Raw genomic sequence first — 27,847 nt, forward strand, 5'->3', positions numbered from 1 at the left:
CGGATCGGATATGTGGCACCGGCTACACAACAGTGCCCAGCGCCACGTCTGTGCTGTACGGGGGTGCCACCTAGCGTCCAGCACTGGAGCAGCCCTCAGGTTCAAGTCCAGCTGCTCCTTCCTTGAGTCATCCCCTTGCTCTCCCTACCTGATTATATTGCTCTGCAAGGGAGAAAATGCAGAGCGCCAGGAAGCAGATGAATGCCAGGTGGTCACGAGGGGAGCGAGACGTGGCTGGAGAGGTTGTTAATGAATGCCCTGGGAAATAATTAACTGCCACCCCCTCATTAAAAGGTGGGGAGGGAAAATTCGTGCAATGTCTGCAGCGGCAGAGGATCCAAAAGGAGCTTGGTAGAGGCATTAACCTGGCCTGAGCCAGGAAGACCGAGCAAACAGACTCACAGCTTCTTTCCTAGCAAGCCACAGGGCCCCTTCAGGCCATCAGGCACCTGGGGGAGCCTATAAAAGGATGGACCTCTCGAGCTTCCCCCTGTTGCCCTGCCCGTTGGCCTACATAGGCCAAAATGTTGCCCCATCAGTAGCTGGAGTCCTCTGATCAGCAGGATGCAGCTGTGGCACAAGCTCCTACCATGTCATTGCTTGCCAGAGTGGCTCAGCCCCCGCCGGGAGGAAGCCCCATAAGAACAAGAGGAGTAATTCTTAGCTTTGGCCCCCTCGCCCCTTGGCTCCTCTGCTTTTGGGGCCAAAATTAGGGGAATGGCTCTGCCGTTTGGGCTGAGACTGCTCAAGCTCATGTCATCTTAATAGCAGCCTTTCACTCCCTGAAGGGTGGCTCCAAAGAGGATGGAGCTAAACTGCTCTCAGCGGTGGCAGATGACAGAACAAGGAACAATGAGCTCAAGTTGCAGCAAGGGAGGTTTAAGCTGAATATTAGGAAAAACTTCCTAACTAGGAGGGTGGTAAAGCACTGAAATGGGTTACCCAGAGAGGTGGTGGCATCTCCATCCTTGGAGGTTTTTAAGGCCCAGCTTAACAAAGCCTTGGCTGGGATGATCTAGTTGGGGCTGGTCCTACTTTGAGCAGGGGGTTGGACTAGATGACCTCCCAAGGTCCTTTCAATCCTAATTTTCTGTGATTTTTCTATGATTCTATGATCTGTGTCCCAGAATGACTGAGAGCGAGGGGCACGTTGTGGGCTCAGAGATGAACTCCTCCTCCTCTCCTTACCCATCCCTGGAGGTGTCTACCCTCCTCCATGTGACACTGGTGAGCTGGTTTGATCTCTCTCCTCTGCACTTGGGGCATCTAACCTCCCCCACCACCCTTCCTGGGGATCCCCCATCCCATACACACCATATTGGAAGCAGCAGGGGAAGGGTCCTAGAGCCTGGTGAAAGGTATTGATTCCCTGTGTTCTCTGTTCATGGCTGTGCTGACGCACAGAAGGATAACGTGAGGGATTGGAGCCTGGGCTACCTCTTGTAACCTGCAGGACGGTTGTTCTGCGGGGCTGGAGAGTGAAAGTGGAACTGGGGTAAAGAGGGCTCAGTTTGACTCGAATGTGCAATAGTAAAGCCTTTGGCTGCCTTACAGATCATGCAGTGTAGAATAGGACAGCCTCTGCCTCCTGACCATCAGCCTGGCATGGCCCTGGGGACAGTGTTTGTCAGCTTTACAATGACAGACTTCTCCGGCACTGGAGGGCTTCCTTCCCCGCTGGTGGTAGGTCCTGATAAGGGCCAGAAGAACCATGTGCTCTCCCTATGCCACCTTTTTCTGCAGGTACCGGAGCCCCAAGGCACCTGAGCATGATCCGAACAAACCTTGTTGTGCAGCAGGCTGCATCATCCTGGATGAATAGGTGTTGGCCAGGAGCAGTGGGTGCAGCTGCTGAGCTCTGGGGTGAAATGGCAGGCTCAGACCATCCTTAGCCAGTCATGGAAATGGGACCTGTAACAGAGGCATGGCAGCAAGCTCTGGCAGTAGTGGAGCCCTCTTTAGGGCTGGCAGGAGGTGGGTATAGCACATGCCATTGCTGGCCCCATGTCTTGGATTGTTTGCATCGCTGAGACCAGCTGGGACCAAGACTGTTGATACCAATATGTCCCACACATGCAGCTAACCTCAAGGCAGGCCATTGAGATGCTTCTAGGACACCTACAAGCTGGAAGCCAATAAGCAGCTTGAAAACCAACCTGAAGCTTTCGTCCCTCCCCGAGAGGGGTTCCCACTGGAAACTCCTCCTAGCTCATGAGCGTGCAAGCGTGAATCATGCTTCCTTGTCTGCCTCTCACTCCGGCAAACAAGTTTTCTGCTGCAGAAAGAGAAAACCAATACCAAGAAGCCCCTTACGGACGGACGGAGCTCTACAGAGGTGACCCCAATAGGTAAGGAAGTTTGTCAGAAGGAAGAAGAGCTTCCTTGGAGATTTGGAGGGCTTCCTTCCCCACTGGTGGTAGGTCCTGATAAGGTCCAGAAGAACCATGTGCTCTCCCTATGCCACCTTTTTCTGCAGGTACCGGAGCCCCAAGGCACCTGAGCATGATCCGAACAAACCTTGTTGTGCAGCAGGCTGCATCATCCTGGATGAATAGGTGTTGGCCAGGAGCAGTGGGTGCAGCTGCTGAGCTCTGGGGTGAAATGGCAGGCTCAGACCATCCTTAGCCAGTCATGGAAATGGGACCTGTAACAGAGGCATGGCAGCAAGCTCTGGCAGTAGTGGAGCCCTCTTTAGGGCTGGCAGGAGGTGGGTATAGCACATGCCATTGCTGGCCCCATGTCTTGGATTGTTTGCATCGCTGAGACCAGCTGGGACCAAGACTGTTGATACCAATATGTCCCACACATGCAGCTAACCTCAAGGCAGGCCATTGAGATGCTTCTAGGACACCTACAAGCTGGAAGCCAATAAGCAGCTTGAAAACCAACCTGAAGCTTTCGTCCCTCCCCGAGAGGGGTTCCCACTGGAAACTCCTCCTAGCTCATGAGCGTGCAAGCGTGAATCATGCTTCCTTGTCTGCCTCTCACTCCGGCAAACAAGTTTTCTGCTGCAGAAAGAGAAAACCAATACCAAGAAGCCCCTTACGGACGGACGGAGCTCTACAGAGGTGACCCCAATAGGTAAGGAAGTTTGTCAGAAGGAAGAAGAGCTTCCTTGGAGATGGAGAGGGGAATCATCATGGGCTGCTGAGTTTGAAAATGCCTTATGTGTCTTTGCTGATGTCTGATCTCTGGGGATGGGGACTTTGGGTCGGGCACATGGAGAGAAAGGGAGCTTTAGCTTCAGACTGACCCAACAGTGCATCAGTGAGAGAGCAAAGCTTCTCAGGCTGGCACCAGGAGTGTGCAAGGAAACAAAGTAAGATGTGGTAGGGGGTATGGTCTGGTGACCGCATCTGCCTCTCTAGGTAGTTAGATAGAGGCACTCTAGATCTACACTTGAATGGGAGCAAAATCACTCCAGCTGAGTGTGTGCAGGGCATACTCGTGTGTCTGTGCATGTCAGTGCACACTGTGGTAAATCACTCCAGCTGAGTGTGTACAGGGCATACTCGTGTGTCTGTGCATGTCAGTGCACACTGTGGTATGCAATGTGTGTAGATGTTGAAGATGCCTGTCAAGGTCCAGGGTGCATGTGCATGTGTGCAAATGGCACAGTAACAGATTGCCGACGAGTTTGTATTTGCACAGCACCTCTGACATGTGGACCTGACAAAGGAGCGTGTGCAAATGGCACAGTAACAGATTGCCGATGAGTTTGTATTTGCATAGCACCTCTGACATGTGGACCTGACAAAGGAGGGCGCTATGCCTATTTTACTGATGGGGAAACTGAGGCACGGCAGTCCAGTGACTTGTCCAAGACCCAGAGTGAGTCTGGATGAAAGCTGGGATAGAGCCCAGGCCTCTTGACTGCCACATCTAGTCACTCGATATATAACTGAGTGCTGCTTCCCCTCAGCCTCATGATTTGAGCTCTCCCTGGGGATGATGCCAGGTCTCCCAGCCCCACTCTCCTGGCTCTAAACAGGCCACGCACCCATCTTGGTGGCACAGCAGCCATCTGTAGTCACACTCCAGCTCTCCTATTTGGTTTCCAGGCCAAGATGTGTGGTCTGGTGCCTTACATGTGCAAACTGTCTCTCCCTTCCAGCCCCTAACCTCTATGAATCTATGAATCTCTCTCTCTTTCTGGCTTGTCAGGCCTGAGAAATGAGCCTTCCCTTGCAGCATTTGGAGTTTCTCCAACCCTGGAGCTGCCCAGGCTGTGGGGGCAGAGGGACCATGGTATGGGAGACATCCCGATTCATGGGGCAGAGGTCAGATTCCAGGGAAGGAAGCACCACCAACGCACTGATTCATCCCTGAGCTTCTTGTCTTGGCTGTCTCCCTAGGCCGTGCCTGGCAACGCAAGGCAGATGAATAACAAATACCTTGCTAAGGAGAGGAGTGGCTGGAGAGAGGAATGTGGGAAAATTAACAACGGGAGGAAGCCTTGAGATATCTGAACCAGGGAGCAGTTGGGATTCTCATCTCAAGGGTAATATAATCCAATTCTTCTGCTGTCTTAAATCAACCCAGCTCTGCTGACTCCACTGGATCTATACTGATTTACACCCGTTCCAGCACTGGGCCAGGTACCTCTATGGTCAGGTTAATGCAGATGTTAAGCCTTCTGCACTGGCCCTTCCTCTACGAGGTGGTGGCACTCCAGCCTGAAGACCTGTCAGGGCATGTGTGTATGGTGTCTATCCCAGTGGGGCCTTGGTGTACAGTTGGGGCTCTGAGCTGGTCGGCAGCACTGCCATAAAGCTTTTGATGTGAATGCCCTTCTCCATCTGTATGCCCTCTGACTGCAGGTTTCCTTTGAACCCAGAACAAAGGGTTGTGGCCAGAATCTCACCCAGCGTGTTATGCCCACATCTTTGTGCTCTGGTCCAGACAGCCACAACCCTGACCTCCTTGCCACACCTGGGAGGGAGTCAAAGTCCGGAAAGAAGTCACTCCAGCTTCCCAGCAAGGGAAGTTGTGGCATCTCCACTACCTGTGCATCATTCATCCTTGGGGCTAAGGCAGGAACTGTGGTGAATTGGGTAAACCTTGCTCGGTGACAGCAGAACTGCCTGCCCGGACCTTGGGACTCATGAGAACGAGCCTCCTTTCCTAACTCACCCTGTCTTTGCATGTCAAAAAGAGGCCCTTAAGGGAAGATGCTCTCTGAGGGGAGCACCAGGAGTCCCTGCCTCAGTTCCTGTGCTAAATTAGACCTCCTCAACTTGCGTTCCCAACTCAGAAGTGTGTGTGTGTGTGTGTGTGTGCGCGAGAGAGAGAGATTCATACTGAGTACTTGAAGTGCAGACTTCACATAAGTATGCCTGCTATTCGTACCTTCCCAGACTTGCTCACAGCAGCTTAAGAGACTGTAGGAAAGGGTCCTCTGACCCATTAAGTGCCAGCAAACTTTTACTGGACATCCTAAACACAGCAAGCCCCAAGGGAAAGCCTAGCCTGGGGCTGAGAGCCAGCTCAAGGCCCACATACTGTTTGAATCACACTAACCATGAGCCCTGCTTTGAGGACTTGAGGCTCTCCAGTCTTTGCTGGAGGCAGAATTGAGCCTCTTTGTTAAAATAAGCAATGCTGGCCTGTCTGATATCCTTCCCAGGATTACCCCGTTCCCTGACTTCGGCAAGACTCCTGGTCTGGACCACAGCTATGGCTATTGGTGTCTCATAGCATACTCTGCCTATCTGGGATGTGGCCTACACACTGGGGTCCAATTTTAACACCAAGAGGGAGTGCATTTTAGGAGCTGGAGAAGTGGGAAAGGGGGACTGGGAGTTGGCACTGCTTGGGTAGTCTTCCCAGTAATGAAGGGAGTAGGGTCCAGTGGTTAGAACTGGAGAGGATGGGGATCTTTTAGGCTGTAGTCACAGCTCTGGGAGGAGCGCTTGGGTGAAGGGCTGGAGCCCGAACTCCAGAGTCCTATTTCCCATTATGGGAGGGGAGTCAAGTGATTAAAGCAAGAACATGAACTCCTGGATTGCGGCTCAGCCAGTGGGTCTCTGTGTTGGTTGCACCTCATTCTTCCTTTTTTTTTTCCAGGCCCAGGTAACAGGAGCCAGGGACCATGAACTGGGGCGTATTTGAAGGGCTCCTGAGTGGGGTGAACAAGTACTCCACTGTCTTTGGCCGCATCTGGCTCTCCCTGGTCTTCATCTTCCGGGTGATGGTCTATATAGTGGCAGCCGAGCGGGTGTGGAGCGATGACCACAGCGACTTTGACTGCAACACGCGCCAGCCGGGCTGCAGAAACGTCTGCTTCGACCACTTCTTCCCTGTCTCCCACATCCGCCTCTGGGCCTTGCAGCTCATCCTGGTCACCTGCCCATCCCTGCTGGTCATCATGCATGTGGCCTATCGCAAAGCCCAGGACCAGAAGCACCGGCAGGCAGAGGGGCAGGGCAAACTGCGGCTCTATCCTAACCCCGGCAAGAAGCGGGGAGGCCTGTGGTGGACCTACCTGTTCAGCCTCATCTTCAAGGCCACCGTGGATGTGGTCTTCCTCTACATCTTCTACCGATTCTACAAGAACTATACCCTGCCCAGCGTGGTGAGGTGTGAGATCCCCCCCTGCCCCAACATCGTGGACTGCTACATCTCCAGACCTACCGAGAAGAATATCTTCACCTTCTTCATGGTGATCACAGCCTGCGTGTGCATCCTGCTCAGCCTCATGGAGGCCTGCTACCTTGTGGGGAAAAGGTGCAGGGAGAAGCTGTCTACGAGAAAAGGCAGCAGGAGGGATGAGAGACTGCTTGACAAGGACTGTTGCTGTGCCCATGGCGAGCAAAGCGGTCTCGAGTTGGGCAGGCAGATTTTCCATGGGACTGATTACAAGCTACCCATTGCTCCAATCCCTACCAGCTCCCAGAAGGGAACAGATGCTGTTTCCTAAAGGAGGTCTGGGATTCACGCAGGGATGGACAACTGATGGGAGGCATGCTCTTCATGGCCCTTGGTGGAAACCAGTGCCTCCTTGCTGGTGGTGACTTTAGATTTCATTAGCTTGGACAGCAGGGTCAAGAAGTTCTGATTAAGCTCAGACCTGGCTCTGCAATCAACCCAGGGAACAGCAGCTGCTCTTATTACGTGCCTGGGTGTAAGCAACTTTGGGTGCTCCACCCACACTGTGTGGGTTTGGGGGAAATCAGGAGCAGGAGTTAAGGGGGGAGGTATGTGGTAGAGCAAAAGAGGCCAGAGCTATGGGGTTTAGACCTAGGAAATGACATGGTTCTTTGCACCTTCCTATAAATCACTCGGTGCAAGCAGCTTTTTTGACAGGATAACAGACTAGTTGAATCCCTGGTATGGTGCAGTTGGGCAGTTCTTCCACTGAGCTTTCCAAAAGGATTGTGCCCTGCTGTGTCATCTGCCCATCCTCACTGTAAAAGCCTCATCAACGGGCAAAGGGAAAGTGTCTGAGAAGGCAGCAGGAACAAGGCAGGTTTTCCAGCTGGGGTGGGCACTTCTCTTCTATATCTCAAAGATGCAATGGAAAATGGTGGGATGAAGCTGGAGAAACCTGACCTAGCCCAGGATTGCTCCTGGGGAGGGGGGAGGTTCATGCCACAGGGGTATTTTCTCTCGGAGCCTAGTGGGAAGAGGGAAATAATGCCATGTTTTACCATCTGCAGGGGGGGGAATTCTTAATAGACTGCAGTGCCTTGGATTCACAGCCTGGTGATATGGGCACTTGGTGATGGGAAACCCATTCTCCTGTTATCTGTGAAAGGGACCTGCCCTTTAAAAATCAGCCGTGACCATTTAGTCCAACCTTCTGGTGTGGGATCCTCCACCCAGTCCTTTCTGTGGTAACCTCTTTTGGTAGCATCTTTCCGAGTAATTGCCTAGTAACAATATACACTGGATATCCACTCCAGTAACTGTGATTTGCTGACCTAACTGCTCATACTCTTCTCTTTCCCCTTCTCGAAGGAAAACAGATTTAAAATCTCTGGCTCATGACAGCTGCTGTTTTCCACCCTAGAAAACTGCTGCATTTCAGGGACGATCTGTACATAGGGGGTTGAACGTTACTCTCATTCTGCCTCGGAGCTAATGTAGAATATGTTGCACTGATGGTGGTTGCAAACCTAGCTGCTGTGGATGTAAGATATATATAAAGCCGGCATGTATTCTTATATATATGTAAGATATATATAAAGCCAACATGTATTCTAGATGTTAAGGGTCAAGTCTTCAGCTGGTGTAAATCAGCATAACTGCACTGAAGTCAATGGACCAATCCTAAGTTACACTCGCTGCTGGTCTGGCCCCATATGTGTCCATTGCCAATTGATTCTTACCACTAATAAAAGCATCTATTTAAAGAACTGGCGCATGTCTTCTTTTTCTGTTTCATTTTTAAATCAATAAAACCCCATGTCTGAAAACAGGATTTTATCACAAGTACTTTGGGCGCACCTCAGATAAGCCATTTGGGCTTCACTGAAGCTTGTTTGCTGAGGTGAGTGGTATCAATCCCATTTTCTCAGGAAGAGCTACGTCATCTTTGGAAACACATCCCTTCTGCATCTTCCAGTGAAGCGTCTGGTCCCGGGTACTGTGAGAGGCAGGATGGACCTCAGGTCCCACCTGGTCTGGCAATTCCTTGTCTCCTGGATGTGACTTGGGAGTAGCCTGCTTTGTACTAATTCCAGACCACAATTTTCTAGATATTATTAAAAAGGAAATTGCATGGGAAAAAAATGCTGGAAACCAGAAGGAAAGCCTTATCAAAGCAGTATCCCTATAGCTACATGCCTTTCATTAGCCTAGGCAGCTGGGAGTGGTTGGAGGAAAAGCTGGAGGAGTGGGAACCAATTTCCTTTTATCAATGACTTTACTCCTATAAAGCAGTATTATTTGTGGGGTACTTGGTTCTGTCTGTGCTACACAGCCATGGATCTGTGCCCCAACACCACCCATAATAGCCTTAGGGATGTCCAGAAACCCACCCATACATCCAACTGCGAACCACAGTAGCCATGCTACAAGATACTGGTTCAGTTCCTCCTTCCTTCCTGTAGTGTGGCTGCAAAATGGAGGTAACACCAACCTGCCAGAGTTGGATTGGACCCTGGCATGTGTGCTTCAGAAGGGCAGTGTGTCATCGCTTTGCCAACATGCCTTGTGTAGCATCTCGCTACCCATGGAAGCCTGAATCCTTCTGTCAATGCGTTCAATGGCAAACCTCCCATGGAGTTCACTCAGAGCTGGATATGAGCCATAATGCTCAGTGATAATGTCACATTAATGTTTTTTCTATGACTCTAGGCTTTAGGAGGAAGAAAAAAGTCTCTAAAAAGAGCTGCTGAGCTTATTGGCAAAAGGCCGGCACACCCAGCAGGTGGAAACCTCACCAGGTCATCACCAGTAATACCCTCAACAAAAGCAGAGAGGACTCTCTCCCTCCTGCCATGGCATAGCTTCAGTGGTATCAGGTAAGAGGCAGGTAAGAGATCAGGCTATGTAGAGGGGAGAAAGGGCTTTCTTGGGTGATGTGCAATACTGTTGGTGGAGGATGGAGTTGTATTTGAAGGGGCTGTTCATGCAGGGTTATAAAACTTCAACTTCTACAAACCAGCCTAGAATTTACCCTCAAGTGGCTACATGGGCTGTGGTGGGTCTGGGTATGTGTATTTTTTATGCCTTATGCTGTGAGCCACACGCATGTCGATGGGTGTTAGCGCTAACTTGATTTTGGAGCAGCCACATGCTCAGACCAGCAGGGGCCTGGAGGACCGAAAGGTAAAAATCCCCCTCCCCTCCCATAACAGGCTTCCCCCCTGCCCCTGGCTCCCTCATTTTCCCCACCACCCTTTGCTTGTGGCTGCCCACACTATCTGTCCATGGGGAACAGGCAGGGAAGGGTTAACCTGCCAGCCCCCCCACCACTGCAGGGCTCCCCAAATAAGTGGGGTGTGGCGAGGGGGGCGGTGAGCAGGGATCTGGGGGGTTGGGAGGGCAAGGGGGGCAGTGGGCCTGATCAGGGGAGGAGGGGAGGGTGGGGTGTTCACACAGGTGTAGCCTAGAGTGGCCGCACCTTAGTGTAACACAAAGTGGGTAACAGAGATCAGAGATAATCCTGCGCTGAATAACATAACTTTGAGCTGCCTAATGAATGGTTAAAACTAGTTTCAGGTGTTAATGTGCTGACAATCCAGGTGTTAAGAGCTCCAGGAGCCTCCCAAAATTACCATATAACAAGGCTCCAGAGCCCCTGTCCCAAGCACTGTGATCAGCTGTACAAATATATATAAAAAATATAGTCCATGCCTCACACTTCAACTTCTGGACAGTACGACTATGGGGTTTTTTGTCCATTTTTCTTGAAGATTTGGTTGCCAGCTGTCCGTGTCCTCTGCTAGCTCCATATTTGCTTCTGCTTTCTCACTAACACCCAACAAATGTTGAGAATTGGATGCAAGAGGCAAAGATCTCTTACGGTGGTATCTTTTATTTAACCAGCTGCATAGTTGGGATAGAGTTAAACAAGTTTTTGTATGCAAGGCATTTTTTCATCAGGTGTCAGGAGTGAAAGCCAGCACAGTATAGTCACTGGATGGAAATAGATGTCCGTGAATCGGTGCAAAGAGATCAAACTCCAAATGCAGTCAGCCTCCTTGCAGTGTAACACTATTATGTATTGTGTTGCCGAAATCACCAGCCAATATCTGTTCTCCATTGCTCTAGGTGTGTCTAGAGCAGGGCAGGAAAGGGTTAAGAGAAGAATTTTTTTTTTTTCCAACTATTTGAGTTGGTCTAATAAAAGATATCAGATTTTCCCAAAGAACCTTGTCTGCCTATGTCCTTAGACCAACACAGCTACAACCTACACCCCATAGTGATTTCAAACAGTTGCCACTTGGCCTGGGTATGACAGTGAGACCTTGCTCTATTTCCCATGAAGAATTAAAGCTAGACCCAGCCTGGGTCAAGAGCTCAGTGGTGGTGAGGAGCACTCATCAAGCATGTTGGAGCTGAATTTCTTGTGGGCTGGGTGAGTGTCTTGTGGACAGGGCCCTTGCCACTCAGATACTGGACAGGGCTCTCAGTCTCTCTGATGGGCATTGATCCTTTTTGTACAAATATTGAATCTTGTACAAATAAATATTGGGCCACATAGGGATGGACTCTGCAGCCCAGGGATTAGGACCCTTACAGGGAGTACTGGAGAGACTGGTTTGGGTCATGTCTCCCTTTTACTAGGTGACAGCCCCAACTGAAGTCCAGTCTGGGCTCGGTATCTCTCTCCTCTCAACCAGGAGGAAAGAGATGTCTGCCCATTCTTCTTTATGGAAACAGATCCACTTAATGCACCAGCCAACCCCTGAGCCATCCCTAGGTATGGGATGTATACAGAATGAGAGAGAGTGTCCTTCAAAGAAGACCTTATTGTCCCTAAGAAGACAGCCCAAAGGGGTGCGGGGGGACAGAAAAGAGCCTGGGTCAGCTGAAGGGTATAGAACAGTGCATAGGGGAAATGAACCCCAGTCCCACCTCCCAGCGTGCTGCTAGCTCATACTCCCCTACTCACACGTACATGGTTTATACAGTCATGTTGTTTAGAAAAATCATGGGCTCAGATTATACTAGGAACCCATTCTCCATTACAATGGGTTCTATAATAGGATCCCATTAAATACCACTTTCATTCATTTATCAAGTGCATGCAGGGCCACATTCCCTCACTCTTATATTGAATGGCACCTTGCCTTCAATGGTCTACTTGCCAAGTAGCATACTTATTCAACACAAGGGTGCTGCAGGAGGAAGGACAATTGAAGCCGCTTCCTGCGTGTCCTCCTTCTTGCACTCCTGAGCAGCCAATGGGACTAGTCATCTCAGCAAGGCCTACTCAGGTGAGGAAAGGTTTTATAGCTTGAGGCCAGTGGTAAACCAATGGACTAAGGAATCTATCAAAGGAGCCCTATGAAAACACACTAACAAAATATAACCACCCCTTGCAGAGGGAAAAAAATGAAGCATTGATTAAACAATAAGGCTAAATGGCAAAATATGATCCTACTTTATTGCAGTAATATGGTGCGTTCTTCAGTGATTCAGGCTGTGCTGTAATTCCTGAGGCCATCAGCTGTAACTGAACATTAGCTAGAATGAATAATTAACAGTAATTTCATCGTAAATGTACTCATAAGTGCCATTAACATTGAACATGAAGTTCAATTTATTATTAGTTTCTCTTTATTTAGAGGATGTGATTATTTTCTCCATGTACTTGCAAAGCTCCTATAGCCATTTCTCCACTGCTAACAGGATTGCAAGAGAAGAAAATGGGTTCCTATTACAGTCTGAGCCCAAGATTATTCTTAACAACAAGTCATCTGAGGTACCTCCATTTTTTTTCAGGTGTCTGGACGGAGATGGTTTCGCAAAGTTCATTTTGCAATGACTTTCTGAAAGTCAAGACCCTTGAATGCACCTCAAGTTGAGCACCCAAAACCAAGGAAAACCTTGGCCTTTAGACGAACAGAGAGAGAGAAAGGAACTTATCTTCTGATCCCTTTCCCTGTCTCTTTAAGAGAATTTGGGAAAGAATTTCATATATCACCTTATGATGTGAAGTGTCGAGTCTGTCGTGGAAACACACGCAGCATACTTTTGGGTCAGGTCAGCAGAAGCTTTTATTCAAAAGAAACTACAGCTGTAGGGGGGACTCCAAAGTGACATGGATCTCCCAAGCACTTGGAAGGGGTCCCCCCACAAGAGCAAAATCAGGAGGCTTATATACTTTTTAACAGTTGCTTACAACTCACGTGATCATATAGTGAAATTAGCATGAAAAGCGGCTATAACATTACTTCATTATTTCTTTGCTGTAATCAGGATGGGAACTAATGGGGGAGGCGAGGTTAGTTCACAAACCTCCTTCTTGCACCTGCAAATCAGAGTTGTACATACTTTTTGCTATCTTCAAGGCCGCGGTGAGCGAAGCAGTTGCAGAGGAGTTACAAAGAACAAACACTTTCTCTTATCTGTTCTACTATACAGAGCCAGCAATTCTCCACAAAGCGGTTATGTCATCTTATAACTAAAATAGTCAAAGTTTAAGGCGCATATTTTTTCTGATTCCACAAGTCAGATCCAGTCTCTTGCATTTATGAGGCCTTCATGCCCAGAGGCAACACTGCCTGGCATTTCATGTTCTCCTCTTCAAAGACAACTGCACCCATTGTGCTCAACATACTTTGAGGATGGCTGCATGAGTTGGGAGGATCCAGCTAATAATCACAGACCATGTGAAACCCAGCATAGGGAAATTAGTGCAATTCACACAGACTGAGGGTGTGATACAGCCCCATTCAGACACCCAGCCCAGGCCAATGCACCACCCATTCCCACTCAGCAGAAGTGTGTTGTTGTTCCAGGATGGAGTCAGATATATGAGGGCCTTCCTGGAACGTAGGTTGTGCAACTGGGTTTGGGCAAGGGCGACTGCCATCCTAGAGCACCAAGTGCCAGATAGAGAGGTCCTGAGCCCTGACCCCATCACTAGCTTTCCAGTGTCCTTGGGCTTCATCTTAATCCTCTCTTATGGCTCTGATGAGCAGGTGAGCACAAGGGAAGGTATAGCATTGGCATTGGTCTCTGCTGGATGGTAGCTGAGGTCAGGAGAGAGTAGGGTTTCTAGTGCCAGAGCCACAAATCAAAAGCAAATCATGCTTTTTGGACACAGCTCTGAGCAAGGGGGAGTCAGATGCTTCAGCACAACAGGAGGATTGGTGGCTTTGTCACTTGAGACTCGCCTCTGAAACACTGTCTCTCACTCACTCTGGGTAAGGTAGCACATTACTTCGGGTCTGTACAAGTAATAATAAATCACTAGCAGGTCTTCTCCCTGTACTAGCTCGGTTGGGCTGGCCAGAGAGTTGTTGTGGGGAAAAGAAGCCAAGGCTCTTACTTCTCCACTAGCTAAAGCACCAGACTCCTTGGGTATGTGTAGGCCACACTGAGGTCTGGGGGGCCTTATTCCCTTCTGTGCATGCATAGCTCGAGCTACGGTGTAGCCCTCAAGTCCTGACTCAGTCCAGCTCACTCCACTGTCATTGCCTCCCTTCCAGCTCCTGCTCCACTCCCCACAGAGGACGGGATGAACTGGTCCTCACTGCAGGACCTCCTGAGTGGGGTGAACAAGTACTCCACAGCCCTGGGGCGCATCTGGCTCTCTGTGGTCTTTGTCTTCCGTTTCCTGGTCTACGTGGTAGCGGCGGAGCAGGTGTGGGCTGATGACCAGCGGGACTTTGAGTGCAACACTCTCCAGCCCGGCTGCACCAATGTCTGCTATGACCATTTCTTCCCCATCTCACACATCCGCCTCTGGGCCCTGCAGCTCATCTTCGTCACCTGCCCTTCCCTCCTGGTGACCATGCACGTGGCTTACCGGGAAGGCCGGAAGCAGAAGCGTAGGAAGACAGGAGCAGGGAAGAACAGCCAGCAGCTCCATCTCAACCCAGGCAAGAAGCGGGGAGGCCTGTGGTGGACTTACCTGCTCAGCCTGGTCTTCAAGGCTTCCACAGATGCAGCTTTCCTCTACATCTTCCACCGGCTCTACACCAACTTCGACATGCCTCGAGTCATGGAGTGCTCTGTGCTGCCTTGCCCTCATGTGGTCGACTGCTTCATCGCAAGGCCCACCGAGAAGAAACTCTTCACCTACTTCATGGTGGCCACCGCTACCCTGTGCATTGTCCTCAACCTCTGTGAGATATCCTACCTGGTTGCCAAGAGGTGCTGGGAGCTTGCCACCCAGCACCAGACCAAGGGGCTCCCTAGCAAGCCAGTAGAGAACGTGACTAATAGCTGGTCTCATTCCACCCAGGAGAAGAACCAGGTTGTTAATATAACCTCCTCAGGACAGATTACGTTCAGGACTGTCCACTTGATATAGGGAGGATGGTCGCACCCCTAGGAAGTGCTGGTGAATGGAGAAGTTTGCCCTACCTGCATTCAGGATCTGCAGTGCAGTTGTCATCAACTCATTTAATTTTCCAGTGGCCTCAGTGCCCCTATACTCACCAAAGTGCCATTCTGCATCTTGCAGGATTTCACAGTAAAGTCAGCTTTGAAGAAAAGATAGCAATGCAATTACAGGCTTGGCAGAATAAGCTCTCTAAGGGCTCCATCCAGTGCTCACTAAAACCAAGATCACACTTGGATGTGACACATACACTGACAAATAGCAGAACCATTCAGAGTCTTGCAGACATCTATCTTTTCAATGGCAAAACAATTTTTTTTTAAACTTCCCCCCACAAATGTTTTCCATTTCCTGGGCAGTTCCAATCAGTAGTCTGAAAGGGGTTAATCAAAGTGTAGCACGTGTTGTAGGCATGCGGCAGACATGGGTGATAGGTGATGGTTTAAGCACATTGGTGGAAGAGGGCTGAGCAGTTCAAAGACCCATCTGTAAGCATCCTATTGAACTTCTGAAGTCTATAACTCTTGATGAACCATTTATTCAACTACCTATGGATCATTTAGCAATTCTTTTTATAAACTATTTATAAATACATCCGTCATATCAAGTCCTTCCTGCAGAGTCTTTCCATTGACTTCAAGAAGCATTAGGTTTTGGTGCTTGATATGTAACTCAAAGCAGCTGATAAAACAGCATCTCATAGTTGACTGCAATAGGGACTGCTAATACATCTTTGTACATCTCTCCTTCTTGGTTTATGCTTGACATTCTCTGTACCTGTCTCTTATCCTATGAGGGAGTTTGGGGGTTTCTTCATGAACAGAAGATGGTGCAAAATCTGCATCACAGAGCCTCACCGCAGAGCTCAGAGACACCTCACCACATAAGAAATGCCTGCCCTGAAGAGCATTCCAGCTGTATACCCCTCTGTGAAATATGAAACATCATAACCAGAAGGAAGTGCGACTACATCCTGCTTCCCACCAAACAACTTTGAGGTAAACAGACTATTCCAACTTTTCTCTGAGCCTAACCCGCATAGAAAATGAACTGTTCCAGACAGGAGATTTGGCCACACCTTCGACTCACCTATGAAATACGAACTTTCATTTCTACCCAGAAAAACTTTTACAATTTTTTCTCCTATGGCTGAAGAAGGATGTTTGTGCCTGAAAGCTTGCAATGAAGGCTTTTTTTTTTTTTTGCAAAAATCTAGTTGGTTTAATAAAAGATATCACCTCTACCATGAGTCCTGATTGCTTTTTCCTCTAGACCAATAAGGCTACAACCTGGATACCGAGGCAAACTAGGCCCTGAGCGGTGGGGTCTCCGCGGCGGTAGCATGAATGGCCCATCCACCTCCCTTCCCTTCCCTTCCTCTCCCCTCCACTGGCCTTGTCGGCATCATGGCTGCTTCCTCGCAGAGGCTCTGAGCCCTGCTCCCCATGGGCAGCAGCACCAGGGTGGAGAAGGGGGTCTCAAGTTTGTTTGCCTAGGGCCCACTAATGGGTTAATCTGGCCCTGCTTGATCACCTGTGTTTGGTTGTGACCTCTTTGGAAAATCAGAGCACAGAACCTATTTGGAACATGCCCCCTAACCATCCACAGGTGGTATGTCAAATAGCTCCTCGTCTCACGGCAGGTTTGCTGTAACAACAAAATGCCTGGAAGCAGCAGCCCACTCTCATCAGTCATGATAAAAGCCATTCGCACAAACAGCACGGAGCCAGCAAGTAGGGCTGATGTATAAACGAATTGCAACGGTATTCAACCCACATTGGTTTTGTTCCTCTCTTCGTTGCTGAATTTCTCCTTGCTGATCTACGCTGAGGATCTGGCCGGACCTCTTTTCTGTAGTGAGCCCTGCCCTTCTGGTGTTCCTAAAACAGAAAAGGAAAGGAGAGGAAATGAAGTCTCACTGCGGAGGGAAGAGAGCGAGGATCTTAGAGATGATTTGGTGATATCTCTGTTTTTGGGTGCCCAACTCAAGGTGCCACCAAAGGTTTTCAGAGGACGGGGACTATCTGAATATCACGTCCTTTTAAAGTGCTTCCAGCTGGGCCTTTGAAATCACAGATTCCTCCAAAAAACCCTTGGCCCCAGTATGCAGGAAGTTGTCCCTACTCTGTAGACCCACTCTTTCCTCCCCTGCCCTATCTCACCTTTGTCATCTTCCACCTGCTATATCACGTCTTAAACTGGAACCGTCTTAGGTCAGGAACTGCACTTTTCTCCCTGTGCTGGGAACACACAATTCACGTAGAGATAAAAATGAATTTCAGGAGTGAAAGCGATGCAGAAATGACCTAGATTTGACCCAGTTACACTTGGCTTGAATTGTCCCTGCAATCTGCCACCAGCTCCAGAGGCCCTTGGATTCTGCCATCTGTTTGCGAGTGCCGCATCTCCAGCACGGTAAAGAATCTGACAGCAATTCCTTTGCTAGGAGGATGTGGGATTCTGGTGGGTTTTAGGGTGGCAGCTTGGCAGTTTTGAGCACAGTTATCTTCCCGGTTTTCATGCCAGGCTTTATTTTTAGGGATACTAATTAATAATGCCGTAAAAAACTAATTGGGAGCTTCATGGCATGTTTGTTTTTGCAATCTGAAATGACAAAACAAGTGCAAACAAATGCTAATGTGGGAGTTTGTACAGCCGGAGGACTTGATGGGGTGTGAAATGGTTTAAAACAAGGATATTAAAAAAATAAAATTAAGCTAAAATGGACAAGAGCTACAAAGATAGAGCTCACAAGCCCATCAATACTCATAGCCACACTGAATTCTTATGAGTAGTATAATATTGGGCAATGCCCATCCTGATCTCTATTTCCAGTCATAAATAATGGAGATGCTGTGTAAAGGAAGCTTGCTTAATAATAATGATCTACTAAGCTTTTAGGGCCTGTGGCAAAGCTAGTGTTCACTCCCATGGGAATCAAGATAGGAAACAAGGTGACTGACACAGCAGGAGTGTCATTTCCAGAAAAGGTCAGATCTCAGAGCAGGTCATTCAGGTCTGCAAAGAGAACAACACAAGCAAAGTGCTGCTTAAGCCCGATGGAAAACAATCTAGTATTTTAAAGATGAAGATGTAGGTGCAGATTGGGTGTGATTTTCCCCAAGTGATGCAAATCTTCCTGGAAATGACACTCCTGTTATGTGGGTCACCTTGTTTCCCACCTTGATTCCCATGAAAGTGAACGCTAGCTTGGCCACAGGCCCAAAAAGCTTATTCGATAATTATTATGAAGCTAGCTTCCTTTACCAGGCATCTCCATATTTGTGACTGGAAACAGAGATCAGGATGGGCGCTGCCCAATGGATTCAGAGCTTGAAACCCCAGTCCAGTCGGATCCAATGCAGAATTCTCATTAACTTCAGCAAGTCCAGGATTTCAGCCCTGGGTTTTGGTGCTGGAAAAGGTCTTTTGCAATGATCCTGTCTGACCTCTTGTATCACACGGGAGGGCCTGTTTAGAAAGACACCCCAACCTTGATCTAAAGCCTCCAAGGGACAGAGAATTGACTGCTTCCCCCAAGAAGTTGTTCTGATGATTGATTCCACTAGCTCGGGCCGCTTTGGGCCAAGAGTGGTTTTCTAGATGGATTTGATTTGAATCTGGCTTCTAGCACCCCCTTCCCTTGCAGTGGGGTGTGGGAGGGACTCTGATATGAGCACCTGTGCTCATCACCACTGAGGTCTACAAAACCAAGCTAATTATGCCTTTATTTTGTAGCATTGCAATGATTTCTTTCCTTTATAAATGCCCTCAAGGGCTCACGCCCCTTCTTTGTGGCCCAAATGCAGCTAACTAAGCATTTGGGCCACAAAGCCCAAATTTGCATTAACATTTGAAGCTGGGACGTTCTCTCCTGGAGCATGTGAATGGGGGTTTTTGGGTGACCTAAATGGAGTCTTCCATTTCTGAGCCCATGATCCCATAGCTTCTGCTAAATATATTGATTAGCCGTGGGTCTCCAGAGAATGCTAGACATGGACAAGGCTTGTTAGGACACTCTGGCCAGCTCTTGGCTAATTCAGGATTGTTCTTTACAGCACGTTAACTAGTGTTTGCTGTGGACCAGCGGTTGTTTCACCAACTGAGCGGCAGCAGGCGTATTGCCCTGGTAAGTCAGGAAGAAATCAAAGGCAGAATTCTACCTTTCCCAGGGATTAATCTCTGCAGTGTGGTCTGCACATGTGCTCAGATCTTACTGATGGCATCAATAGGGGTTTTTAGGGTGAATGTGTGCAGAGACACTGCCCTTTCTGGGCAAAGGAGCTAGCAGCTAGTGGAGGTGGTCGCCATGCTGACCAAAGAGGAGATGACTGACCTCCCGCTGCAAAATGACTCGTCTCTTTTCACATGCCTCTCCTCCGCAGCGGCTGTGTTGAAGTCGGTCTCAGCTGTCACGGATCACTTCTTCTCTCCCTTTGTGCTGTCTTTTCTTGTAATCATTTTGCGATTCATTACTCGCTGGCTGCAGGCTGGTGTTCCTATCACTCTTCAAGTTTTAGATCTCGCCAAGAATCCCCCTTCCTGAAGCATGCGTGAAACTCAGCTGCCTCATGAAAAGCTTCATAAACTCATGCTCCAGTTCCACCATCTGTATTGGGTGGAATCAGAGTATCGGAGAAAATGAGGGTTGGAAGGGACCTCAGGAGGTCACACCTAGTCCAATCCCCTGCTCAAAGCAGGACCAGCCCCAGCTAGATCATCCCAGCCAAGGCTTTGTCTCCCTGGGTCTTAAAAACCTCCCAGGACAGAAAGTCCACAACCTCTCTGGGTAACTTGTTCCAATGCCTTACTACCTATCTGGTGAGACAGTTTTTCCTTTTATCTAACCTAAACTTCCCTTGCTGCAACTTGAACCCATTGCTCCTTCTTCTGCCATCTGTCACTGCTGAGAACAGTCCAGTTCCATTCTCTTTGGATCCACCCGTCAGGGAGTTGAAGGCTGCTATTAAATCCCCTCTCAGTCTTCTCTTCTCCAGACTAAATAAGCCCAGTTCCCTCAGCCCATCCTCACAAGTCATGAGCTCCAGCTTCCTAACCATTTTTGTTGCCCTCCGCTGGACTCTCTCCAATTTCTCCACATCCTTTCTGTTGTGGGGGGGCCCAAAACTGGACACAGTACTCCAGATGTGGCCTCACCAGCGCTGAATAGAGGGGAAAATCACTTCCCTCAGTCTGCTTGCAATGCTCCTACTAATGCAGCCCCATATGCCCTTAATCTTCTGTGCAACAAGGGCACACTGTTGGTTCATATCCAGCTTATTGTCCACTGTTACCCCCAGGTCCTTTTCTGCAGACCTACTGCTTAGCCAGTAGGCCCCCAGCCTGTCCCGGTGCATGGGATTGTTCTGTCCTAAGTGCAGGACTTTGTACTTGTCCTTGTTGAACCTCATGACATTTCTTTTGGTCCAATCCTCCAATTTATCTAGGTGTCTCTGAATCCTAGCCCTACTCTCCAGCATATCTACTGCTCCCCCAGCCTGGTGTTATCTGCAAACTTGCTGAGGGTGCGCTCCATCCCATCTTCCAGGTCACTGATGAAGATATTGAACCAATCCGGGACCAACCCCTGAGGCACTCCACTTGATACTGGCTGCCAGCTAGACATCGTGTCATTGATTACTACCCTCTGAGCCTGATGATCCAGCTAGTTTTCTATCCACTTTACAGTCCAACTTGTACTTCCTTAGCTTGCTTGCTATAGCATTGTGGGAGGCCACAACAAAATCCTTCCTAAAGTCAAGTTATATCATGCCCATTGCTCTCCCTGCATCTAAAGAGCCAGTCATCTCATCAAGGAAGACAGGTGGGTCAGGCATGACTTGCCCCTGGTGACTCCATGCTGACTGTTCCTAATCACCTTCTCTTCCTCTAAGTGCTTAGAAATGGATTTCTTGAGGAGCTGCTCCATGATTTTTCCAGGGACTGAGGTGAGGCTGACCAGTCTGTAGGTTCCTGGATCTTCCTTCTTCCCTTTCTTAAAGATGGGCACTATATTTGACCTTCTCCAATCATCTCCCAGCCACCACAAGTTTTCAAAGATAATGGCTAGCGGTTCTGCAACCACATTAGCCAACTCCCTCGGCACCCTTGGGTGCATCACATCCAGCCCCATGGACTTGTACATGTCCGGCTTTTATAAATTGCCTTCTGTTATAATACCTAGTACAGCATGAATGTTTGCTGCATATTGTGAGCACCATTGGGTTTCATTCTCCCTGTCAGCCTCAGAGTTTAACTTTTCAATTTATTGTGGCCTTGAACACCATGAGAGGGCCCTGTAGACATGTTTCCCGCAAGACATGGGTGGGGGAGCACTGTTTTAATGACTTCCTCCATAACACAGGCCATCGTAAACCCTGCATCTGTTCCAACAATTTGAAGGGGAATCAGAGCATATACTTGAGAAAGTCATCCAGCACGGACTTAAACAGTCCAACAGGTGCATGAACCCACCATGTTCATGGGCCAGCTGTCTTGGTGGAAAATTCCCCTGACTGTGAAAACATACATCTCATTTCCAGTTGAGATTTTGCTCTGTCTTGGCCTGCTACATTAAAAGAGCTCTCCAATGCCGGATAGCTTCCTCTAAAGGTACTTATCTCCCTTCATTTCCTCAAGAGGACCAGTTTAATAACTGGAGTCAAACAGCATAAAACCAGGGAGACCTGGAAAACCTAAAGACTGCAGAGATTTTATTGCAATTTAAAAAGGATGATGATGGTTTCCAGCATACTGTCACTGCTGCATTAATATGAATGAATTTATTGTAATCAGCATTTGGAACTGAATTAATAGCTGCTGCCTGGTTTAGACTGAAGGTTATCATCATGTTCAGATCCAGCATTTGCAATGGGCACACGCTGGAATAGGGAGGGGTTGGCTGAGCCCTTCGAAATGGGAAACCATATCACTCTAATTTCACCCTTTCTGTGCTCCAGGTCCACTTGGCCTGTGTCCCTCTAAGACCATGTGGCGAGCGATTAGGTGCTAGCAATTTCCAATTTGGAAAAAAAGAAAAGAAAGCACTGGAAGCAAAGGCATTTAGCAAAGAGCTGGTGGGGCCTATCTGTAATCCATTGATGTCCAGAGATGAGCAGGGACCTGGTTGCTGTGTGACTATGGGAAAGTTGCCTCCGTCTCTGTACCCCTGTTTCCCCCCACCTCTGTCTGTCCAACCTAGTCATGAAACTGTGAGCTCTTTGGAGCATGGATTGTCTATTACTACGTACATACAGTACCTAGCACGATGGTCCTTGTCTCTGCTAGGGCATCTAGGCCGGGGTGGGCAAAATATGACCTATGGGCAAGATCCAGCCCGTCAAGGGATTTTGCCCAGCTCATGGCAGGTCCCTCAGTCTCACCCAGCCCAGGTACCGGGGCAGCCTGGCCCATGGCGTGTGCTGCCAGTCCCACCACCCCCAGGCATGCAGCAGGCTTGGGGTGGCGCAGCAGCTGGACTCTGTTTCATGGCAGCCCCATGGCACCAGCATCTCCTTCCAGCTACTACCACTGCTGGACCCAGCCCTGCTACCTGGGCACCCTACCCTGTCCACCAACCACTGAGGGCAGGACCCTCAGCCAGGCGGCTGGGATGGGGTTGCAGGTGGGTGGGGAGCAGTGTCCAGGAGTGAAACAGGAGGGGCCGTAGAGACCCTGGGATCATGGGGCGGTAACAATGTGGGCCCGGGGGCAGAGCCACAATGTGCTCCCCACACACCCCTGCAACGGGCATGAGTTCTGCAGGCAGAGGCACGCAGGCAGTGGATCGCAGCTTTGCCCCAGTCCATGCTGTTACCGCCCTGCAACCATGCCCCGTGATCCCAGCCTCACCAACCTCCCCGCTCCCAAACACCACCTGCCCACAGGCCACACAGGGAGTTTTTGTGAGCTGCTGCATGAGGGCGGGGGTGGGGGGCTGCTGACCCAGCCCATGACAGCTCAGCAAAACTCCCTATGTGGCCTGCAGGCCCTAATAATTGCCCTCCCCTGATCTAGGCACGACAAGGATTCATATGATAATGGATCAGCCCTGTGGTGTTTCTGTTTCTGCTGCCTGCCTCTGACATTGGTGGACTCTAGATCCTGCAAAGGAAGGCACTAAAAGAGGGGACAAAAAAGACCCTGTAACTCATAGTGATGTGATGACTTGGTCCCAGAGCCTCTGTCCTGAACTCCCGCTGGTTAGAGGTTGGTCTATGCTGCAAAGCAGAATCTTGTTCAAAAGTCTCAAAGTCTTTCAGTCCTCACTGCTAGATCTTTGCCCTTCTACATGTGCACATTAGCCGAAATTACTGCACAGTACGGGCGTGCATCTACACATGCATGCCCACACTGCACAGTAAATATGGTAACTTCCACCAGCTTGAGGCTAAATTTGCTACCTGCATCATGCAGGTATCAAATGTATGCCCAATTAGTTACTATGCAGTAACGCACGTGTAGACGCCTTACTGCTGCTCAGTAACACCGTGTGTGTGTGGACTGACTTGGGAGTAACTTTAGACCCAAGTCAGTCCACATACACCGTTAATGTGCTTTTATGCCTGCATGTGTAGTCACTGCCCTATTCTTGCTTACTGCATAGTAGCTTACTATGCAGTAAATTTAAGCCAGCGTAAATGCACGTGTAGACCCATAACCTAGCCCAGTCCTTGTGAGCCCTGTCAGGCTCCTGTCCTCTAAACCATCACATGGTAGTGAATGCCATCAGGCTAACCAAGACCATGTTTCCTTTCTAATCTAGATGCCCACGGCAGAAAGCTGAAGGCTTCCCTAGAGCAGAAGAAGTTTGTGACTTTTGCATGGAAGAAACCTAGGGAGCCCAAGCAAGCAACACTGCTTCTGTACTGAGCACAACACTGTAATTCCTTCATGTACAATTAGCACCCGGATGCCCTGCAGAGAGATGTGTAAGGTGATGAGAGGCAGAAAGCCATGGAGATGCAGGTACGAGCCTGGCTTTGTTACGAACAAGGCATTAATATGGGAATCACGCGGAGCCGCAGCCCTGGCAACGTGTTACATTGATTTTTATGTTATTTTAAAAGAAGTGGGGAGGGGGGCACACTCTTGGTGTGTCGCAGGAGCTGTTTGAATGTTACAGACAATGGCAGAATGAGGGCCCTCTGCTGTCTCTGTCTCCCATGTTTTATGTATGAAGGGCACACCAGTTTCCCAGCATGTGACATCAAGGGTGATTAATTAAGCGGTGGGGGAGGGCAGTAGTTCTGCAGATACCAGGAGGAGGCTGCCAAAGTGCAAAGGGCTCCTGCTGCCCACAGACCACATCCTGCAAGCAGTGCTGTCTTGTGCTGGAAGCTGCTTCCCAATGCATGTGGCCTTCATTGCCCAGGAGAGAGAGCGCTCAAGGGAGTCTCAGAAAACCCATGCGTTCTGGTTCTGTGCCTCAGTTTCCCCACCTGTAAAAGGGGAACAATGCTACAGACCTCCTTTGCTAAGGGTTTTGAGATCCACTGGGGGAAGGGGTTAAATTGCAATGGTCATCATCATTGCAGTGCCCAAGCACAGCACAGCTATGGCTTGCTGGGTGCTCTGCAGCATCCCCAGAAGTGCTGTCTCTGTGCTACACAGCGGGCAGCGATGTGAAGGACGAGTTGAGGCACTTCAAAAAGATCCCAGCAAGTCTGTGGCAGAAAAGATGAGTCAGTACCGACAGCCAGACTGGGATCTTCTCTTTGATCCCAGTTGGAGCTGCTTCCTCACCCAGGGAAACATGTTGCCCATTGAGCTCCTTGCCGCAAAAGCTCACTGAAACCAGGTGCTTAATGGACTTCAGAGGGAGGCCTGGGTGCTGGCAGGGATAACAATACAGGGATTAATTGAACAGCAAAAAGTCTGAGAAGCCTCAAATCTCTCCTCCTTCAGGGCATAAACCAACCTTGGACTACTTAGCTAGGGATAGACGTTACACATAAACCAGTTTAAGTGATCAGAAACTGGTTTAAACCTGTAACAGAACAGATATTCAGTGCATATAAACTGGTTTGAAAATGGCTGAAATGGGTTTGAGATAAACCTGGCTGAATGTAGTATCAGACTTAACTGATTTGGGTCAAACTGGTTTATGCAATGTCTGTCCCAGACCGAGGGCTATAAGGAAACATCCCTTGAGGAATAGGTTAGCCCCGGGGGCAGGATTTTTACATCTTCTGAAGCAGCTGGTCGTGGCCACAGTCGGAGGCAAACAATGGTCTTGAGGCACATCAGTCTGATCTTTTGTGGCAAGTCTTGCGTTCCTGTTTGCACCCCCCTTGCTGACAAGCTTGTTCCTCCCCTGCTTTCCCATGAGATGAGTTCCTGTGAGGCGCAGACCTGAGACAGATTTGGGAGGGACGCGGCTCCATGAGCAAGAGCGAGATCATTGCACACAACGTTTCCTTTTGCAGACGTCCTTTCACCTCCTGAGTGTACTTAGCTCCTGTTAAAACACGTTGATTTGCTCTGGCATGCGGAGATTATGTAAAGAGCTGAGGGACTGCCTTTCACCTACCCTGGACGAACCTGTTCTAGGGATTACGTGCAGCGTTTCACCAGTTCCTATCTTTGAGAAAGTATCGTGTGGAAAATTGGCTAGCGTTGATTTGAGTCATTTAAGAGGCTGCTGAGGCACTGGGGCCTGCCAACCTCCACTTCCCTCAAACACAAAGACATGCCCAGGGGCTCTTCTTTGGGGTGGGTGGAGAAGATCAGAACCAACCCAACGCAGCTATGGATTAACGGGACACACTGGGCACATCTACACGTTCATTAATGCGCATTGAGTTTATTTCTTCCTTAATAAAGTACTAGCTAAATGTGCAGTACCTAGAGTTACTGCGCAGTAGCACCGGCACGTGGTTATTTAGCGATGCTTACTGCACACTTGCCTGATAACACTGCGCAGTAGGCTATAAGCACAGTTTGTGCTGTGACGCACTACTGCGCAGTGTTATTAGGCTAATGCTCAGTAAGCGTCTTGTGTAGATGAGCCCGCTGTAATGGTCACTGCTGGACCACCAGAAGAGCAACCATACGGCAATCCTGGAGCTAATGACCCACTAGCAGCACCTGGGTGCTTCTTGCAAAGCAGTGGTTAAGGATTAGCACGATTAGAGCAGAGGAGCAGGACTCTAGGGCTCTGCCTCTGGCTGTACCTGCATTTCCTTAGATGAAGATGAGAGGGAAGCCCAGTAGCAGAGGTTTAGAAAGTTGTTTCTTTCTTTATACTCCAGCGAACACAAGAGAGCAGCAAACCTCGCTCTGAATCAGAAACCAGGCTCTCCCCAGTTCATGCCTTACCCCCACTCAGAAGGGAAACAAGCAATCAGCTGGGCCAGACTCTTAGATGATGTAAACCAACATAGACAATGGGTGTAGCTATACTGATTTGCACCAGTAGGAAGCCCTGGCCCACTGTGGAGTGCTGCCTAGGCTATATGATGAGGGGACACATGCAGTAATGCCAGCCTTGCTGTGTTTTTCCCTTCACCTGCTCCGTCACATCCATGTGCATGGATGGCAACAGGGCCTCTGGGCTGATAGTGCCAGAGCCCCAAGGCAACCAGGCTCTCCTCCAAAGGCAACACTGCCAGCTTGGGTCACTAACAATGCTGTTGGTGGAGGCAGGCTGTTTGGTGCCCTTCCCCTTTCTGTCTGAGTAGTGACTCAAGAGACAGACCTTTGCATGCTCCCCACTAACAAGGCTGAGCTTCCCAGCCCTTAGCTGCTGGGGTCTTCCTGTACGTAGGGCAGTGTTTCCCATCCTTTTCCTCAGCGTGACCCCATTTAAACACTGGAAATCTTTTGCAATCCCAAAATGATGCAGACAAAATCAACACCCCGTCCCCCCGCAGGTGGCATGGCCAGAGCGGAGCCTACGGAGCAGGGAGGATGCAGGCTGCCCGCTGTGGGCTCAGGGCTCCCCACCCTACTGCCCTTCACCCAGGGATGTCCATAGCTCAGGGTGTAGGACCTGGCATGGGAGGGCGGGGAGGCTCGGTGCCACTGAAAGGAGCTCCACGCCAGCCGCACCACCATGGCAAGGTGTCCCCTGCCCACCCGGCAGCAGCGACAGTGCAGAGTTGTGCTGACCCACTGCTGCCGGGCAGGCAGGAGGCTCCTCGCCATGGTGGTGCAGCTGGCATGGGGCTCCTGGCAGCAGCACTGAGCCTCCTTGCCATGCTCTTCCCTCCTGCGCTGGGTCCCATCTGCTGGGTTGCAGAGGCCCCTAGGGGAGGACAGCAGGGCAGGGAGCCCCGAGCCTGCAGCAAGCAGCCTGCATCCGCCCCCACCCCGCACACAAATCTCCCATGCCTCCCTCCCCAGGAGTTGGTGCAGCGACGGAGAGCCAGCTGCCCCTGCCACCCCGCAAAAGAGCTGTCCATGGCTCCATCCTGCTCCCCACAGCCAGGTCCCGCATCCCCGCCACAGCCCCTGGCCCCATGCACTGGCCCATCTGGGTGGTGCCCCAGCTCTGCCCCATTCCCTCCCTTCCTCCCTCCATCACCATAGGAGCCTCAGTCTACCCCTGTAGACTTACCTGGAGGGAGCTGTGGGAACTGCTCTCCATGCTGCCTGTCCACCACATGCACATGTGCATGCGTACATGCATGTGGTGCCCCCCTGTCTTATTGCCCTCTTCCCACTTCCCCCAGCCCCAAGCTGCCCCTTGCAGGCTGGAACCCTGCCAGCCTGCAAGGGGAACCCACCATTTCCTGCTTTTTTTCTGCAATTTTCATTATAATTGGTTGACACTGCTGAGTGTCTTTGCAACCCCATTTTTTGTCCTTGTGATCCTCAAATGGGGTTTCAACCCCAAGGTTGGGAACTGCTGACCTAGGGTTTTCTCTCCATCCAGCTTGG

The 27,847-nt window shown here is 49.8% G+C and overlaps 2 protein-coding genes across 3 annotated transcripts; both read left to right on the top strand.

Annotated features, from left to right (window-relative positions):
* Positions 1-2,970: 2,970 nt before the first annotated feature.
* Positions 2,971-8,336, top strand: LOC102369570 (gap junction beta-5 protein). 2 transcript variants are annotated; one of them, XM_014521494.2, is made up of 2 exons: positions 2,971-3,081; positions 6,067-8,336. In XM_014521494.2, exon 2 carries the CDS (start codon positions 6,092-6,094, stop codon positions 6,917-6,919), a length of 828 nt encoding a protein of 275 aa, XP_014376980.1. In that variant the 5' UTR covers positions 2,971-3,081; positions 6,067-6,091; the 3' UTR covers positions 6,920-8,336. The 2 variants fall into 2 exon arrangements, with proteins under 2 accessions (XP_014376980.1, XP_006027053.1); XM_006026991.3 differs by lacking the exon at positions 2,971-3,081 and adding an exon at positions 4,367-4,501.
* A 5,801-nt stretch (positions 8,337-14,137) lies between these two features.
* Positions 14,138-14,935, top strand: LOC102374572 (gap junction beta-4 protein). The gene has a single exon (XM_006027008.1). It carries the CDS (start codon positions 14,138-14,140, stop codon positions 14,933-14,935), a length of 798 nt encoding a protein of 265 aa, XP_006027070.1.
* The last annotated feature ends 12,912 nt before the right edge of the window (positions 14,936-27,847 follow it).

The sequence above is a fragment of the Alligator sinensis genome, unplaced genomic scaffold (assembly GCF_000455745.1).
Source record: "Alligator sinensis unplaced genomic scaffold, ASM45574v1 scaffold547_1, whole genome shotgun sequence".
Classification (NCBI taxonomy): Eukaryota; Metazoa; Chordata; order Crocodylia; family Alligatoridae; genus Alligator; species Alligator sinensis.

Excerpts from the sequence above, each read along its gene's own strand:
- LOC102369570 (XM_014521494.2), top strand. The coding sequence starts at position 6,092 with ATGAACTGGGGCGTATTTGAAGGGCTCCTGAGTGGGGTGAACAAGTAC.
- LOC102374572 (XM_006027008.1), top strand. The coding sequence starts at position 14,138 with ATGAACTGGTCCTCACTGCAGGACCTCCTGAGTGGGGTGAACAAGTAC.